The sequence below is a fragment of the Cicer arietinum genome, chromosome 2 (genome assembly GCF_000331145.2).
Source record: "Cicer arietinum cultivar CDC Frontier isolate Library 1 chromosome 2, Cicar.CDCFrontier_v2.0, whole genome shotgun sequence".
NCBI classification, from domain to species: domain Eukaryota; kingdom Viridiplantae; phylum Streptophyta; class Magnoliopsida; order Fabales; family Fabaceae; genus Cicer; species Cicer arietinum.
Window position 1 is genome coordinate 42,347,642 of NC_021161.2, and position 14,499 is coordinate 42,362,140.

The 14,499-nt window shown below is 33.6% G+C and overlaps 3 protein-coding genes across 5 annotated transcripts in view; 2 read left to right on the forward strand and 1 right to left on the reverse strand.

Moving 5' to 3' along the window:
• The window catches only part of LOC101490673 (uncharacterized), a 9,973-nt gene extending 5,969 nt beyond the window's left edge, over positions 1 to 4,004 (forward strand). For 2 of the 3 annotated variants that reach the window (XM_073365293.1, XM_004490732.4), the window contains 7 exons: positions 1,606 to 1,653; positions 1,867 to 1,987; positions 2,108 to 2,288; positions 2,900 to 3,031; positions 3,116 to 3,255; positions 3,359 to 3,436; positions 3,522 to 4,004. In XM_073365293.1, coding sequence (XP_073221394.1) covers positions 1,606 to 1,653; positions 1,867 to 1,987; positions 2,108 to 2,288; positions 2,900 to 3,031; positions 3,116 to 3,255; positions 3,359 to 3,436; positions 3,522 to 3,667 — 846 coding nt within the window. In that variant the 3' untranslated portion in view covers positions 3,668 to 4,004. The remainder of the gene's footprint in view (positions 1 to 1,605; positions 1,654 to 1,866; positions 1,988 to 2,107; positions 2,289 to 2,899; positions 3,032 to 3,115; positions 3,256 to 3,358; positions 3,437 to 3,521) is intronic. The other variant, XM_004490733.4, reaches the window with a different exon arrangement.
• A 4,438-nt stretch (positions 4,005 to 8,442) lies between these two features.
• Positions 8,443 to 10,406, forward strand: LOC101507151 (glutamate decarboxylase 1-like). Its single transcript, XM_012713039.3, is given in 5 exon segments — positions 8,443 to 8,532; positions 8,871 to 9,023; positions 9,252 to 9,344; positions 9,890 to 10,308; positions 10,310 to 10,406. Coding segments are annotated over 5 exon segments (837 nt in total). The 3' UTR covers positions 10,392 to 10,406.
• A 319-nt stretch (positions 10,407 to 10,725) lies between these two features.
• Positions 10,726 to 14,227, reverse strand: LOC101491412 (L-type lectin-domain containing receptor kinase VIII.1). Its single transcript, XM_004490736.4, has 2 exons — positions 11,523 to 14,227; positions 10,726 to 10,884 (listed from the first exon to the last, which is right to left on the reverse strand). The coding sequence occupies exon 1, from the start codon at positions 13,979 to 13,981 to the stop codon at positions 11,867 to 11,869; it is 2,115 nt and encodes a 704-aa protein (XP_004490793.1). The 5' UTR covers positions 13,982 to 14,227; the 3' UTR covers positions 10,726 to 10,884; positions 11,523 to 11,866.
• Between the last annotated feature and the right edge of the window lie 272 nt (positions 14,228 to 14,499).

Sequence of the window (14,499 nt, forward strand, 5' to 3'; positions counted from 1 at the left end):
TTCCTTATGCTCTTGCCAATTCAATCCATTAGCATATATACTTTTGACTATGCACAGATGGTTAGATGACATAAAAAATCTCTTAAAAATTGTCAAGATCCTAAGAGGAATCTTTTGTTCATCTTACATGAAACATAAAATTCTAATTAGTTTCTATCATGTTTTGTATCATATTCTGCTGATTTACAGCGGGTAGCCTTGGTGCAACTGTTGGATTTGTTGCCATGTTAGGTCACCAATTTGAGTCTTGGAATCAGCCTCTTGCAAATTCAAGGTATGGCTGCCTACTGTTGGTCCATAATGGGTCCGACCCTTCCTTGGACCCTGCATGAAGATGGGCTTTATAGCACCAGATTGACCCTTCCTTGTTCTTTGCATGAATAGGGCTTTATAGCCACCATGTTGCCGTTATTCTATTGATTTCCATTCTATACAGAGCACCATATTGCTTATGAGAAGAGATATTATGTGGTTTTCTTCCCCAAAGTCCCTAAATTTTTTTAGCATTCGTTATTTTCAAAGTTTGCACACCAGCTTGCGGCACACCACTCATAGTTCCCTCCTTCTTTTGTCAAATTTTCTTATTATTGTTCTTTTTGTCTTGTCTTTTTTGATATAGATATGGTGAAAGGAAGGTATAGATAAGTTTGGGTCGTTATGCTTGTAAGTAGAGCTGTCAATTAAGCTCTAAAGTCCAAAGCCCTTTAATATTAGGCCCTTTATTGAGACAATTTTTTAAGGCCCCTGACCTGTTATTTTATTATTTTTTAGATATGAAATTTTTTGGCCCCTCCAACATGTGGACTCAGTCCAATAATTAGTGTGTTTGTGAAATTGACACCTATACTTATAGGTAAAAGGATGAACTCGTATAACGCATGCAGATAAAGAACTAAAATAAATATCATAAAAGATAAGTGATTAAAATGAATTTTAAGTAAAAGATAAAGTACCAAAAACATATTCTAGCCTTTATTTTATACGTGGAGATTACAAAGATAATGATTGTGAAATGCAATTTATAAGCTATAACTATTTTTTAGGATGTGTTGAACCTATTCTACTTTACAAAGAATCTACACTACATTGTCCACTCGAGGATAAAAAGTACTCTTGTCTTTGGACAAGCTGTCTCTTAGTTTACTAAGTAATGAAATTTTAGAGTTTTGTCCTTCAAACTTGTACAAAGAAGGGTCATCAAGATATGAATTATAATTTTTTTTTACTTGAGACTAAAAAACTAAGGACAGGTGGAAAGGAAAATGTAAACATGACTGCATATTGAGATAAACACCCTTATCTTCTTAAATATCTGCATTATTACTCTTTCTGATTGTAGTGACGATTCTTTATTCTGGTGAGCAGAAACAAAACTCTATTACTGATGTTGTATGTTACGCTGCTCAGGTAGCGTAAACTTGTGCATATGTCAGTAAAATATTTGTGGAATTATTACTCAACAAAGTCAGTTGTGTATGAGTCATTTCAAATTATGTTACTCCAGTGTGCTTGTAGTGATGTTGCTATTCAAGCTGTGCGTTGCTTTAGATTTCTGTATATTGCATTATGTTACATTCTATTAATAAGATGCTTACTAAATTTCAGATTGATGACTTGGATTTTCTGAATCGGATTGGGGTTGATCCAGAAAAGGTTAACTTGACACATCTTTGGTGAACTCGTGTAATTGTATTTTATGTTGGTTGTAATTTTCTCTTGTGGTAAAATATTAGCAATTAGTTGATGATTGGTGTACAATCAGATGATTACGGAATCTGAAAATCTCACTCAGTTTGACCTACTCTTGTAATGCTAACTAATAAGTTCTAACTACTTAACTGATGGATTCTAAACCTATTACTGAAGGTAGCAAAATCACTGATTGAGCTGTTTGCTGAAATGATATTTGTGCATGGTTACATACACGGTGATCCACATCCTGGTAATATACTAGTTTCTCCTGAAGGTCCTAATGGTTTCTCTTTGGGTACGCACTTGTTTATTTGAGATCAGTTTTTCTCTAACTCGACTTTAATTGAAACATAGAAGATTGGAAGAGTTGAACTTTGACCGACCTCTGACCCCTCTCTTTGGAACCATTTTGCAGTTCTTCTAGATCATGCAGTGTACAGGGAATTGGATGAAGAATTTAGAAAAGACTTCTGTCAGTTATGGGAAGCTTTGATTCTCAAGGACTTGAAGAAAACACTGTGGCTTGGTGAGCAATTTGGTGCCGGGAAGTATTCTCGATACTTACCCATCATTTTCACTGGAACAACTATTGAAAGGTTCCTTCTTAACTTTTTGTTTGTTGATGCATGACAATTGCTACTATATAGCACAAACCTCTGGAATTGGCGTATCTGTCTATGTATTATGTTGGTTTTATATTTTATACACATCAAGGTTATCAAATCAACATTTGAATTGTGAGCTGGTAGACCAATTTTTCAAATCTTGAATTGTATCTCATTGTGAATTATAAGATACATATATCAATGATTAAAAGTAACATTTATATTTTCAATAGAGACTTCTAAAACATAAAAATATTAGCATTTTTAAGTCAAAAAAGTGAACAACTTATTGCATAAACTGATACATTATATATGAACTTCAAAATAATCCAAAATCCAAGTCATAATTCAAACCCGACCAATGTGTGCAATTTGCAAGCTCAGAACCACAGGATTTGGAGCTCATCTGATGCATGCACGATTTGATGATTGAATGTTTCGCTTCTCTTTGGTTCTCAGCCTATGATTTATTGCTGAAAACTCCTTGCATACTGTTCTTTTTTGAATGGCATCCTGTTCTCTTTTGTAATCTTTGCTCCTAATAATTTTTTTTTTTCTAGCTTAAAAAATATGATGTAACTTTTTCTTGTGAGTTGCTGCAGCAAATATTCTTATGGAATGTCAATCAAGGAAAAAGAGACTATGAAACATGAATTAAAATCTCTGTTGTTTGAGGACTTGTCTTCATTCATGGAATCTATGCCGCCAGATTTTATTGCTATATTGCGTGTTGAGTAAGAAACAGAGTTCATGCTTGTTCTATTGGGTGCTAAAACTTTATGTTACTTGATGTTCTTAATATATCTTCTTCGTTCTAGTGCACTGCTAAGGTCTACCATTAGAAAGATGGATGTCTCACGGTTCATCAGATTGCAAACTTACACCAAATATGCAGTATATGGTCGTCTATGTCCAAAATTGAATAGTGAATTGTGTAAAATGCCCGGAACACACATTTGTAAGTTACCTTGTAATTTCTTAAGTCTTCATGAAAGCTTGTCTTGATTATAGAGGCCTTGCAGAATGAGTTTTGCATCTTATCTTTCTTTTCATGCTTCCAGATTTCGCTGTGAAAGCTGTTTTCTTAAGTTTCATATCAACATTAAAATATCTCCATATCCTAATCAAAGTCCTTATGGGTGAGAACTCTTTTTACTTATCAATTGATATATAAATATTATCTCAAGTTTGAACTAATTACTATCGTTTTTCAACTTTTATCAGGGGCCATTGAGGGTACCCCTTGGCAGCACAAAGTGAAGTATGTACAGAATTACTTGTATCGCAAGATTGGTAGTACCGACCTCTGGGGCCTTCTGGTCCATTCCATTTTTCTTCTTTTTTGTATTCGTCCTGATGCTTTGTTTTGAACATTTGAATTCTATGTCTAAAGAGAGAGCTCGTTGACGGTATACGAGCTCCATCCTAATGCAGGTCGCAATCTGCAAATTGCCAAAAATTGGGGTCAATCTTCGAGCTTTCCATCTAAAAGCTTGAGTTATAATCACCTTTGGAATTACATATTTTCTGTCAAATGTCACAAACTGAGTAAAACAACAAATTATAGAGTTGAAAAGTCACATACTGAATGATAAAAGTTACATATTTACTGCCAAAGTCACTGAAGCTTCAGCACTAATTTTATAATTTTTTTTAGAGTGCCTTGTAAACAATTTATTAAGATTTAATAACAAAGAATTGTGTGAACTTCTGGAAGAGCTTATAAAAATAGTTAGAATGTGTACCAGTTATTTTTGTTTTATTTTAATGAGTTCTTCACAATAGTAATTAAAAATAATTAAACTGTTTTTTTTTTTTTATAATTAAATTAACTGTTATTTCTTTGATTATTGAAAGAGCTTATACACTAATTTCATATTATTTATATCATTTCATTGATTAGGTAATTGTTTTTGACCCAATTGTGTAAGTGTCAATTGAAAGCTAGATTTTCTATTGAAACAGACATAATTGTTTTAGAAAAAGTAAGAAGAGCGAGCGGTTTTCTAATTTTATTTTTTGAAATTATTTATTATAATTAGTTTAATGGATAAATAGTTTTCCAATTTTATTTTCCATAATTTTGTGTTTCAATTTCAATATATGAATAAATAGATTAATTAATTATTTATTATCCCAAGCACTTATCATAAATATCAAATATTTAGTGTCAAACTTGAATTTGGGTATACAACGCAAAAATTCTTAGGGGGAGATTTGTTATCTATTTAGATCTCATAAAATTTAAAAAATTAGTCTTTGCAATTATGAATACCTGAATTATAAAAATAATAATATAACATGTATTAATTAATAAATTCTTATGACCAACAACAATCAAGAATCTTCACTCAACAAGGTGGAGGTCGTGAGAGAGGTCGCCCTTATAATTACAACAGCAATGAAAAATCTCAAGGTGTGTAGCTTATGGGGAAAATAAGGTCACACAGTGAATACTTGCTACTTTAAGCACAGTTTTTTACCCAGTTTTAAATTTCGTGACAAACAATCCTCCATCAACAATTTGGAATCTACTACACAACCTGATGACACTAATCCTTCACACAACACCACTGATGCTGAAAAATCAGGTTATACCATCACTCCTGACATGTATAACAAAGTCATGACTGTACTCAATCAGAAAGAAGAATTTGGTTTTGTCACTAACTCAGGTACTGGACAAGTGCACCATATGTTAATTACAATGTTAACAACACACAAAGTATCTCTTTCATTACATTTGACTGGATAATTGATATTTGTGCAACTCATCGCGTTTGTCATTCTATTGATCTTTTTCATTCTTTTTATAACACGACACCTATAAATGTTCAATTCAATTGCCTGATGGATCTTTTACGATTACTAAGCATGTTGGCACTATCATGTTTTCCAATGATTTCATACTTTATGATTTCAGAACCTTGAAGATGATTGGGTATGCTAGGACTAAGCATCACTTATATGTGTTGGATCAACCTATTAATCATGTTTTAGCCTTTGTAGCCAATACTTTTAATTATTTTTGCAACAAATTGTTATCTTCTTATTTTGATCTTTGGCACCCTAGATTGGGTCTATCTTGCTGTAACACCTAATACCAATTATTAAAACTTGACAATTTGATTCATTCACCTTAAAAAAATCAAAGACAAATAATAATGAATAATAAATTAGAATCACCAAACTAAATTGAAAACTACATTCATAATTATAGTTTACAATTTGTTCAACAAATTCATAAAATATTACATTTGGAAATGAACTACAAGTGTTTGATTACATCATAAAATAAAAACATCAAATTCAAATTTCAACAAGTTTGGAACTAATCATTTGATGCTAAATCCGTATTTCATGTTCCTCCCACCGCTAAGAAATAAAAGAAAAGAGGTTAGATATAAAATCTCAGTGAACTCTGCAAATAAAGAAATGAGAATTTTGAAAATATTTCTTTCATAAATAGGTATAAAATATATGAAATTCTGAAGCATCTCAAGTTGAAGTTCTCAACTTCAACTTTTTTTTTTTAATTTTTTTTTTAATAAAACTTAACTGAAATGATTCTTTTATTATTATTTTGAAGAAACTATGCATGACTTCAAAAATCTTTTCTTTGTAAACAAAGAAAAGTCTCTCAATAATCTCAATATGGTCACCAAGATAATTTAGTCATGAGCGGTAACGATGGTCTGACCAAACTTCAATCAACGTCCTATTTGTTCTCCTTTACCTGTTGAACCATACTAAGAACAACTTAAACTTTTCTACCGTGATATAATGCCATGCATGATCTGATTAATGAGAATGAACTAAACTTGAGATGTTTTGTATGCAATGTCTTTATTCTCAACAATTATAAACAACTTAGCAATATACTATATCAATGATAATTTATTCCTAAGTCCCTAATTCAAAACTGGAATCAGAGTCAACACATTTTGGAATAAACAGATCAGAGGCAACGTGGTCAGAAGATACATGAACCAAAGGCACCGTGATCAGAGGAAGAATCAGATGATACATGTCTAGAGGATACACGTCCAATGGAAGAATCAGAGGATACATGTCTCGTGGAAGAATAAGAGGAAACACGTCCCGTACAAGAATAAAAGGATACATGTCCCATGGAAGAATTAGAGGATACGCGTCCTGTTGAAGAATCAGAGATACGCGTCTAGTGGAATAATTAGAGGATACACATCTAGTGGAAGAATCAAATGATACACGTCTAGTGGAAGAATCAAATGATACACGTCTAGTGGAAGAATCAGAGGATACGTGTCCCATGGAAGAATCAAAAGATACTCGTCTAGTGGAAGAATCAAAGAATACTTGATGTATCTTTTATTATTTCCCTTTGTACATATAGTTGGTTATTTTTGTTCACTTTTGGTATTTTCAATTTAGTATTGTAACGAGATATCAAACTTGTATATATTCCTTTTTAAATGTTAATGAGAATTTATTATTCAATTGATTTTTATCTTATTTTTTGTATAGTATATGTTTTTTTTTTATAATTATCGAATCAATATTATTTAAGTCACTATATCAGTCATTAAAAGAAGACGGACATTAGCATCTATATTTAAGAGACAACATACATGATTATTGAAGTTTTAAACATTTTTTAAAATTGATTCATATAAAACCATAGTCCATATTATAATTTATTGTATAAAATCAAATTCAAAATATTGGTAATTGAATGGCTCAAAGAAAATTAGTTGCTACTCAATATATTTTCCAGGGGAAAATTTTTAGTTTGTATCTTTCAAAAGTTTAATGTGTAAAGACAAATTAAAAAGTATTTTTTAAGAGTAAGATTACCATATAATTTGCCAAAAATCCAACCTATCCACCTCAGTGCCAAACTTATCTGAGCCCCACATGTATGAGAATTCTCCAAAAAAATAGAATATTCTTGTATAAATTATGTGAAGAAAATGTCTTCCTATGTACAAAGATAAAGTAATTAATCTTGTTATCCAGTGAGAGAAAAAGAAAAGTAAACGTCGCCCTCTTTAGTTCTCTAACTATACAAACAAAAAGGTCAAGATGAATTGCATGTGCTGCTAAAAGGAGGAACACAAAGTTGGCATGCCTGTGGGGCTTGAATAGTAACTTTATCCATACGCAAAATAAAATTAATAGCATCGTACTTGCTAGTAGCTAGTGGGCAATTATTTTTTTATTGTTGGTTGAAGGGCAAAAATATTATTTAGGTTATTTCGGAATTTCCTACATAATTCCGAGTAAAGCTAAAATTAAAAGACAAACTCATGAAATCTTATAATTGTCGGCAAGGTTGTTGATCTTACAAAAATATCCTCAACATGGGATTTCAGTAAGAAGTTATAACACAAGCGTTTCACTGGAACAACATAAATATGATTTAAAGTGGATTAACATATAAATATTATTTAAAATTTAAATTAGAATTAAAATATTTTTTAAAAGTAAAAGTTCACGACGTTCAATTTTAAAGAACACATTTTGTTTTTCATTTTCACGATTGATAGAGTGATTTAATTGATATTAGTTCAATGAATTCAGTTTTGAAGAGCACATATTTTGTTTTTTTTTTTTGTTTGTATCAAATAGACATCGATCAAGTCATTGTTCTAGCCATGAAAATGAAGAGAACTACAAAAATATACTTAAATGAAATAATGTCTATCATCATTAGAGTTTTAAATAGTTTTCGCGTACTGATAAAAAAAAAACTATTTAGTTCGACATTATCGTTAGTTACATTTTTATCATCATTTAATATTTTTTTAACAATACTTCATGTAATATAGAAGTTACCTTATAAAAAAATTTATTATTCTCTATTTTAAAATAAATATTATTTAAGATTTTTACACATATTAAAAAAATAATAATCATTTTATCAAATTATCTTTATTAATTATTAGTTAGTTTTCTACTATTATACTCACAACAATAATTAGAGAATACAATTAAAAAAAATAATTAAAATTACATTGTAAATGATATTCATTTTAAAACAAACATTTTTCGTTAAAGTGATACTCAGTGAATCGAACGAGTATTTGGTCCCAAAAAGTCTTCAAATGATTTATTTGCTCAATATATGTATTGAAGTTTACCATGCAAGAACCGTTGTGTTAACATGATAGTTCATCTTTTCAATGCACAACTTGAACCTGCAGTTAGTGTTGGAACTGTTGGTTCGTCAGAAGCAATAATGTTGGCTGGATCAGCATTCAAGAGGAAGTGGCAGAACTGAAGGAAAATTGAAGGGAAGCCTTGTGATAATCCCAACATTGTCTCACTGGTGCCAATGTTCAGCTCTAGCACATGTTTTCTTCTGCCATTTTACTAGAGAATCATTGTTGTTCAAATTTATAGTACTGAGTATTTTAAAATGAATCGTTAATCGAGTTTAAGACACTAAACGGAGAGTCTGAAGATGTAAAACGCTTAAACGATCTCCTCATAGATAGAAAAAAAAAACTCTGATTTTCTTTCTCGTGTCGCAATGTTGGTGAGTTTGACGACATTACTAAATAGTAGCTTGTACAAGTGGTTGCACATTAGAAGCTACCGTGGTTCCAAACATACACTCCAATTCATGTGAATGCGGCGAGTGGCGGATTCATTGCACCATTTCTTTACCAAGAAACAAATTCATCTTCCACAATAACTACCTTGGAGCTGATCAACTCACCTTCACTCTCAACTTCTCCAAAAGTAAATACAATCAATTGGTCTATTTGTTCATGAGGTGTTAATACACTAATAATAACTATTTCAAGGAATGAAGTTCAAATCCTGTAAGAGACAATTGTAAAATGGTCATTAGTACCCCTTAAATTATTGCTATTTTCTCCCGTCGCCAATTTATTAAAAATAATTGGCCTAACTACTAACTAGAATAGACTTGAATCAGTCTCACTATGTCCTAATCTAATTTATTAGCTTAAACCTGATGATTGTACTGATTTGTTTCATAATAAATCCAATGCAGGTTCTAGTCAAGTTATTGCTCTACTAATTCGTTTGGGTCATAAAGTAAATAAGACATCATGAAAGTGACAAACTACCAACCAATTTATAATCCATTTGTTTTTGTTACTCTACATGTACACTCACAAGTAACAAACTTTTAACTATACTTTTAAGTAAAATGATTGAAGAAGAGCTTTGGCATAACCATTGGATTGTAGTCAATATGATCAATTAAGAAGTTACAAGTTGGAATCCTTGAATCAATCTCTCATAAGTCAAATTTAAGACTATTTACATGACACTCACAATGGGTCCAACCCTTCTTGGATCGTCTTGACACGGCAAGATGAAACTTTATGGACTTGAATCTTCTATGGTCTCTAGCCGCACCTAAATCCTTAGATTAATTTAACGGATGAGAATATTATATCTCGTTCATTAGATTAATCCAACGAATGAGGTGTGGCTAAAGAGATTGCAGATGATCCATGTCAGAACTTTAAATCACCAAACCATGCTTTTATAGTTACATGATTCTACCTACATTAACATTTATCCGAAACTTGATGCTATATGTAACTGATAATTTGTGTTAATTGGGTTTGTAGGAGGGATATAGAAATGTGAATGAAAACTGCAGAGACAACATGATGGTACTTAAGGAGGGACTAGAGAAAACGGGTCAGTTTGACATTGTATCCAAAGATGATGGTGTACCATTAGTCGCCTTCACTTTGAGGGACCACGGCGGATTTAATGAATTCCAAATCTCTGACATGCTGAGGCGCTTCGGTTGGATGGTGCCAGCCATGTCGGCAGATGCACAGCACGTGACAGTTTTCCGTGTTGTGATCAGGGAGGACTTTCCGTGTACCTTTGCAGATCGTCTTGTTATCAACATCACCAAGGTGCTCCACGAGCTGGATTTTCTTCCTGCAAAGGTAATCAGTAGCAACACTGTAACACTTACAGCTGAAAAAGATGATGATGATGCAAACAATGGGGGCAATGTAATGATTTGTAAGAAGTGTTCTGGAGACCCAAAGGTAAATCACTACAGCTTGGAAGAAATTTGTGATAGAGAGGAAGAAGATGAATGGTGTTTGTTAGAATCTTGTTTTATTGAAGCTATATATGGGAGAGTTTATAATTTTTTTATATATATAAATTAGGCAGTATATATATGAGTAACTCAAGCCATTTCTCTAATCCAGATTTTGATTGATGTGAAAACCTACTATATGTGTGTGCTCTCAACTCCAAGTTATTCTTATATACCCAAAAAATTGTTTAACTTTTCTCATTATTAAATATTCTAAAACTTCTGTTTAAACATACAATTTCTAGTAAAAGAAAGAAAGAGTTTAACACTTTTATATAGTATGTTGAGCACAAACATTAAGGTGGTGTACAAACATATCTCTAATGTGTATGTATTAACTAACCTGAGATAACGCCTTCAAAAATCGATTTGCTCATTCAACTCCATTTCCTCATCAAAGTTTTAGCAACTCTGAATTGAGAAATCCACCATGCTAGAAAGGTCAATGTGATGGCCAGCAGAGTAAGAGTAGCAATTGGCTGCATACCAGAAGGTTGCCATCTAAACAGTAGATATCAAATAAGATGTGTGCAATCACGTAAATCTAACAACGAAATGTGCATAGAATACTGAAACTAAAATTACACGTTTTGTATATTAAATATTGACAAATTACTAATATTAGTAGGGAAAAGGCATTTAGTTACAGATAAATCCAGCCATACGTTCCTTTTCCCTATAAAGCATATACAACTCCCAATGGCACTTCCTCATGTTCAGATCATTGCATACATTTCTCAAATAACTCATACATGATACATTGATGATGGAATGAAACAGAGTGGAACTTCAGTTAGGAGATGTAAAATCTGAACTATAAAATGTTGTAATGTGACATGATGATATTAATGGAGGAGATTTGGCTCCTCTAAATCATGAATGTTTTCAAATGTTAACTGTTTTAATTTTTACATCAAAAGCTAATTAACATCTTATTGTGAAACTTAATTCAAATTGAACTTTAATAGAACACACACACACACATTATTGAACTTTTTATAAGTGGAAAAATACAGAATCTTTGAAAGCAATGGAGAAGGCAAAGGATAAGGCTTAAGAGAAATTTCATCTTTATTATAGCAAGGTAACTTAATTCAACAGAAAGCTTGTTTAGAATCAATTACTTAATTCAAACTTGCCTTATACAAGTGGCCATCCATTAGTACTAGAACAAATTATCTATGCAAAAGTTCCATAACCCTCCCCAAATTGCCTGTAACATCCTTGCATTGCTCTGCAGCATCAGATGATCCACTTGAATAAATTTGTGCCAAAATGTGTACACCAACACTCTGCCATGATTTATGAGTTCCAGAGGCAGAATTGCGTTAACTCCAAAATTTCTTTCTCAAGGTTCTTAATTGCATTTTATTGTCATTTACTTTACATACATGAACAAATGAATACATATATGATACTCTCTCTCTATTTACACTATGAATCAATAATTAAAAATGGCTTAGTCCAAGCCAAGATTTTTTCATCAGACTATATCTCCACCATTGAAACTGTTCTCTGATGTGGAAGAAGAGATTGTGATTATACCATCACAGTCAGATACACTATCTTGCAAACTTAGTAAGAGGTGGGAGTGTGAAGTACTGAGACCCGTTGTTGTTGGTTTAGTTCTCGGGACAATTGGCACTTCAGCCTCACCCCCTAGCATTTGAACCACACACCTCATTGTCGGTCTAGTCATTGGATCGGGGTGAGAACAAGCTAGCCCGACCAATAGTACCCTTCTCATCTCCCCTTCATCAAATTCACCCTCGAGCCTCGGATCAGCAGCCATTAGCAACATTCCTTCCCTATGCAAACTCCAAACCCATTCCACCAAATTGCTACTAACCCCGACTTTACCGGCACCCGCAGCATCTTTCTCTATAGGTCTCCTTCCACTAGCCACCTCAAGAACCACAGCACCGTAACTGAACACGTCGGTTTTCTCGGTCGCTTTACCTGTGAGTAGATACTCAGGTGCTAGATACCCCATTGTTCCAGCAGCCACCGTGGCATCCGGAGACTTGTCATGCTCCGTTTGCCTTGCTAATCCGAAATCTCCCAATCGCGCATTGAACCCTTCGTCTAACATTATGTTACTGGTCTTTATGTCTCTATGAATCACCTGATTTTCACACTCCTGATGCAAGTAAGCCAAAGCAGACGCCACACCCAACAAAATTTTGCGCCGGTGTGACCACGGAAGAGGCGTCCTAGCCTCGAACAAAGCCTTATCCAAACTCCCATTAGGCATCAAATCATACACCAACAAAATCTCGCCTTTCTCATGACACCATCCTTGAAGCCTAACAAGATTCCTATGCCTAAGGCTACCTATTATAGACAACTCAGATAAAAACTCATTCTTACCTTGACTACTATGACTACACCTCTTCACAGCAACAATGTCACCATTCTCTGCCAAAATTCCCTTATACACAGTCCCAAAAGCACCATGACCAATAATCCTATTAGCATTGAAACACTTTGTAGCAGATTTAAGATCCTTATAACTAAACTGCTTAGGCATTTTGATTATCTCCGATCCAAGAGAATCAAATCTACTCACACGCTTCACTTTCTTAGTATAAAACCAAAAGAAAGAACCAGCAAAAAGTGCTAAAACAAAAGCACCAGCAGTAACAACACCAGCAACAGCTCCCAAACCCTGCTTACACAACCCATTATGACAAGAAGACTTACTCACTTTCCCTTCCACATTTGAAGAATTCGCCGAAGGAGCCATCGAAGGAGGCGTCGACCTCACCGACTCAGCCGTCGAATTCATCAAATTAACTGCCGGAGGAGGCGGCGAACCCGAAGGATAACCCGAACTCGAAACAAAAGAGGAGCTAAAGCTCCACCATTCAACCCTATGAGTCTCTGTACTACCTTGCGTTGAACCAGAAAACCCTACATACATAAAATCATTCAAGTACTGACCCATATCAAGATTCATAGACAAAATTGGATCTTTTGGTTTAAGATTTGAATAAGAAACCCAAACATTAAACCCATTACTAGATCCATCAAATTCAATCCACACATTAACCGTGTCACCACTTTTAAGATCGATCCCAATTGAATCCAAGTCACCAACTTTATTAGAAACAACACTATTAAGATCAACCCCAACATGATTCCCATTAATATCTTTAAATTCAACGTCCATTAGGGTATCAAATTCAACTGCAAAAAACCCATCGGCGGCGAGACCGAGATAACCACCGGCGTCGCCGAGTGAATCATCGTCCGGTGTAATAACAAAGGCGAGACCACCGCCGATTGAAGAAGGGTTTAAATTTGCGACGGAGAATGAGAAAAAGGTTGTGAAGCTAGCTAGAATGTGAGTTTCTGGTTGCCGGAATTTTATCGGACGGGAATAAAAAGCTTGACCGGCGCCGGAAAATGGAACGGCGAGGTCGCGAGTGAGACTAACGGTGCCGTTGTTTAAGTGAGCGTCGCCGAGAAGTTTGAGGCTTGTGAGAGTTAAAGTTCCGAAGTCGAATTCGGTGGAAGCGGTTATTGAGAGGTTGAAAAATGGAAGAGCTAAGAAGAAGAAGAAGAAGAAGAAGAAGAAGAAAGAAAGTAACGACATTGATGAGTGAGAGAGTGAAGTGAAGTGAAGTAGAAGTGAAACTGAAAGTGTTAATGTTGTTGATTCGTTACAATTGGTGAATGTGTTTATGTTTTTGTTTTGTTGTTATGAAAACAAAAGGAGGGAGTGAAAGCGAAAGAGGAGAAGGAATTGAGAGAAAGAGAAAGAGAAAGAGAGAGATGAAGAAGAGAAGAAGAAGAAGAAAGGAGTGAGAGAGAGAGAGAGAGAGAGAGAGAGAGAGAGAGAGAGAGAGAGAAAAAGAAAATCTCATGGGAAACTGGATATGACATGTGGCTGCTTGTTACACATGTTGTCGATTTCCTTCAACGGTTATTTTTGCTCTTTTCTTTTTTCTTTTTACTTTTTTCATGTCGACAAATGATATATATACTTATTCAATTACCACAAAATTATGGTTTTAATTTTCTATTTTTAATTTGCAAAATCAATTTTCTTTTATTTTGAAATCAATTTTTTTAATTATATTTTTATAAATTAATTCAAATAGATGAACTTTA